General features: G+C 53.4%; 1 protein-coding gene across 1 annotated transcript in view; it reads right to left on the bottom strand.

Annotated features, from left to right (window-relative positions):
• LOC104522101 (transcription factor SOX-2) overlaps window positions 1–235 on the bottom strand; it is a gene marked incomplete at its 3' end in the record, with an annotated part of 906 nt that extends 671 nt beyond the window's left edge. Inside the window, 2 exon segments of the mRNA XM_029084091.1 lie at window position 1; window positions 4–235. The exon segment at window position 1 is cut by the window's left edge and continues 349 nt beyond it. Coding sequence (XP_028939924.1) covers window position 1; window positions 4–235 — 233 coding nt within the window.
• Between the last annotated feature and the right edge of the window lie 561 nt (window positions 236–796).

The following is a 796-nucleotide window of genomic DNA, read 5'->3' as shown; positions in this document are numbered from 1 at the left end:
GTTTCCACTCCGCCCCGAGCCGCTTGCTGATCTCGGAGTTGTGCATCTTCGGGTTCTCCTGGGCCATTTTCCGCCGCTGGCCGCGGGACCAGACCATGAACGCGTTCATCGGGCGCTTGACCCGGTCCGGGCTGTTCTTCTGGTTGTTGGCGGCCGAGTTGGAGTTGCCTGTGCCTCCCCCCGAAGTTTGCTGGGGGGCGGGAGGCTTCAGCTCGGTTTCCATCATGTTGTACATTCAAACTACTTTTGCCTGGAACCAGCCTTGAGCAGAGAAGCGAGGAGCAGCCGCAGCGAAGTCCCAAGCCGGACTTTTTTTTTTCTTTTTTTTTTTTTTTTTCCTAGGGGGGGGGAGGAAAGGGGTTGGTAAAAAAGGGGGGAGGGGGACTCCCCAAAACCACACTTGGATCAAGATCAGGATCTTCCTCTTCGCTGATGGATTAATAATGCTAATAACTGCTATTATTACCGTCGGAGCCTTGATTTTAAAAAACTTCTTCTTCCTCCTTTTTCCCTTTTCTCTGCCTGCCGCTCTCTCTCTCTCTCTCTCCACCTCAGTCTTAAAGAGCCAGCAAACTACTTTACCCCCTTTTGCAAACACACACACTCTCTCTCTCTGCCTTGACAACTCCTGATACTTTTTTGAACAAGTTAATAGACAACCATCCATGTGATGGGGGCTTGTCAGGGAATAAATGTGTTGGCCCCGGCCAATCAGCGCGCGGCGGCTCCGCCACTGAGGACAAGTCTCTACCCCTGGTTTTGCATGAAACGGGGCGGGGGCTCGGAGCCGCCGGGA

The sequence above is a fragment of the Antrostomus carolinensis genome, unplaced genomic scaffold (assembly GCF_000700745.2).
Source record: "Antrostomus carolinensis isolate BGI_N321 unplaced genomic scaffold, ASM70074v2 scaffold47963, whole genome shotgun sequence".
Classification (NCBI taxonomy): domain Eukaryota; kingdom Metazoa; phylum Chordata; class Aves; order Caprimulgiformes; family Caprimulgidae; genus Antrostomus; species Antrostomus carolinensis.
Note: the sequence above shows the minus strand (reverse complement) of the source record. Positions and strands in the feature narration are given on the sequence as shown.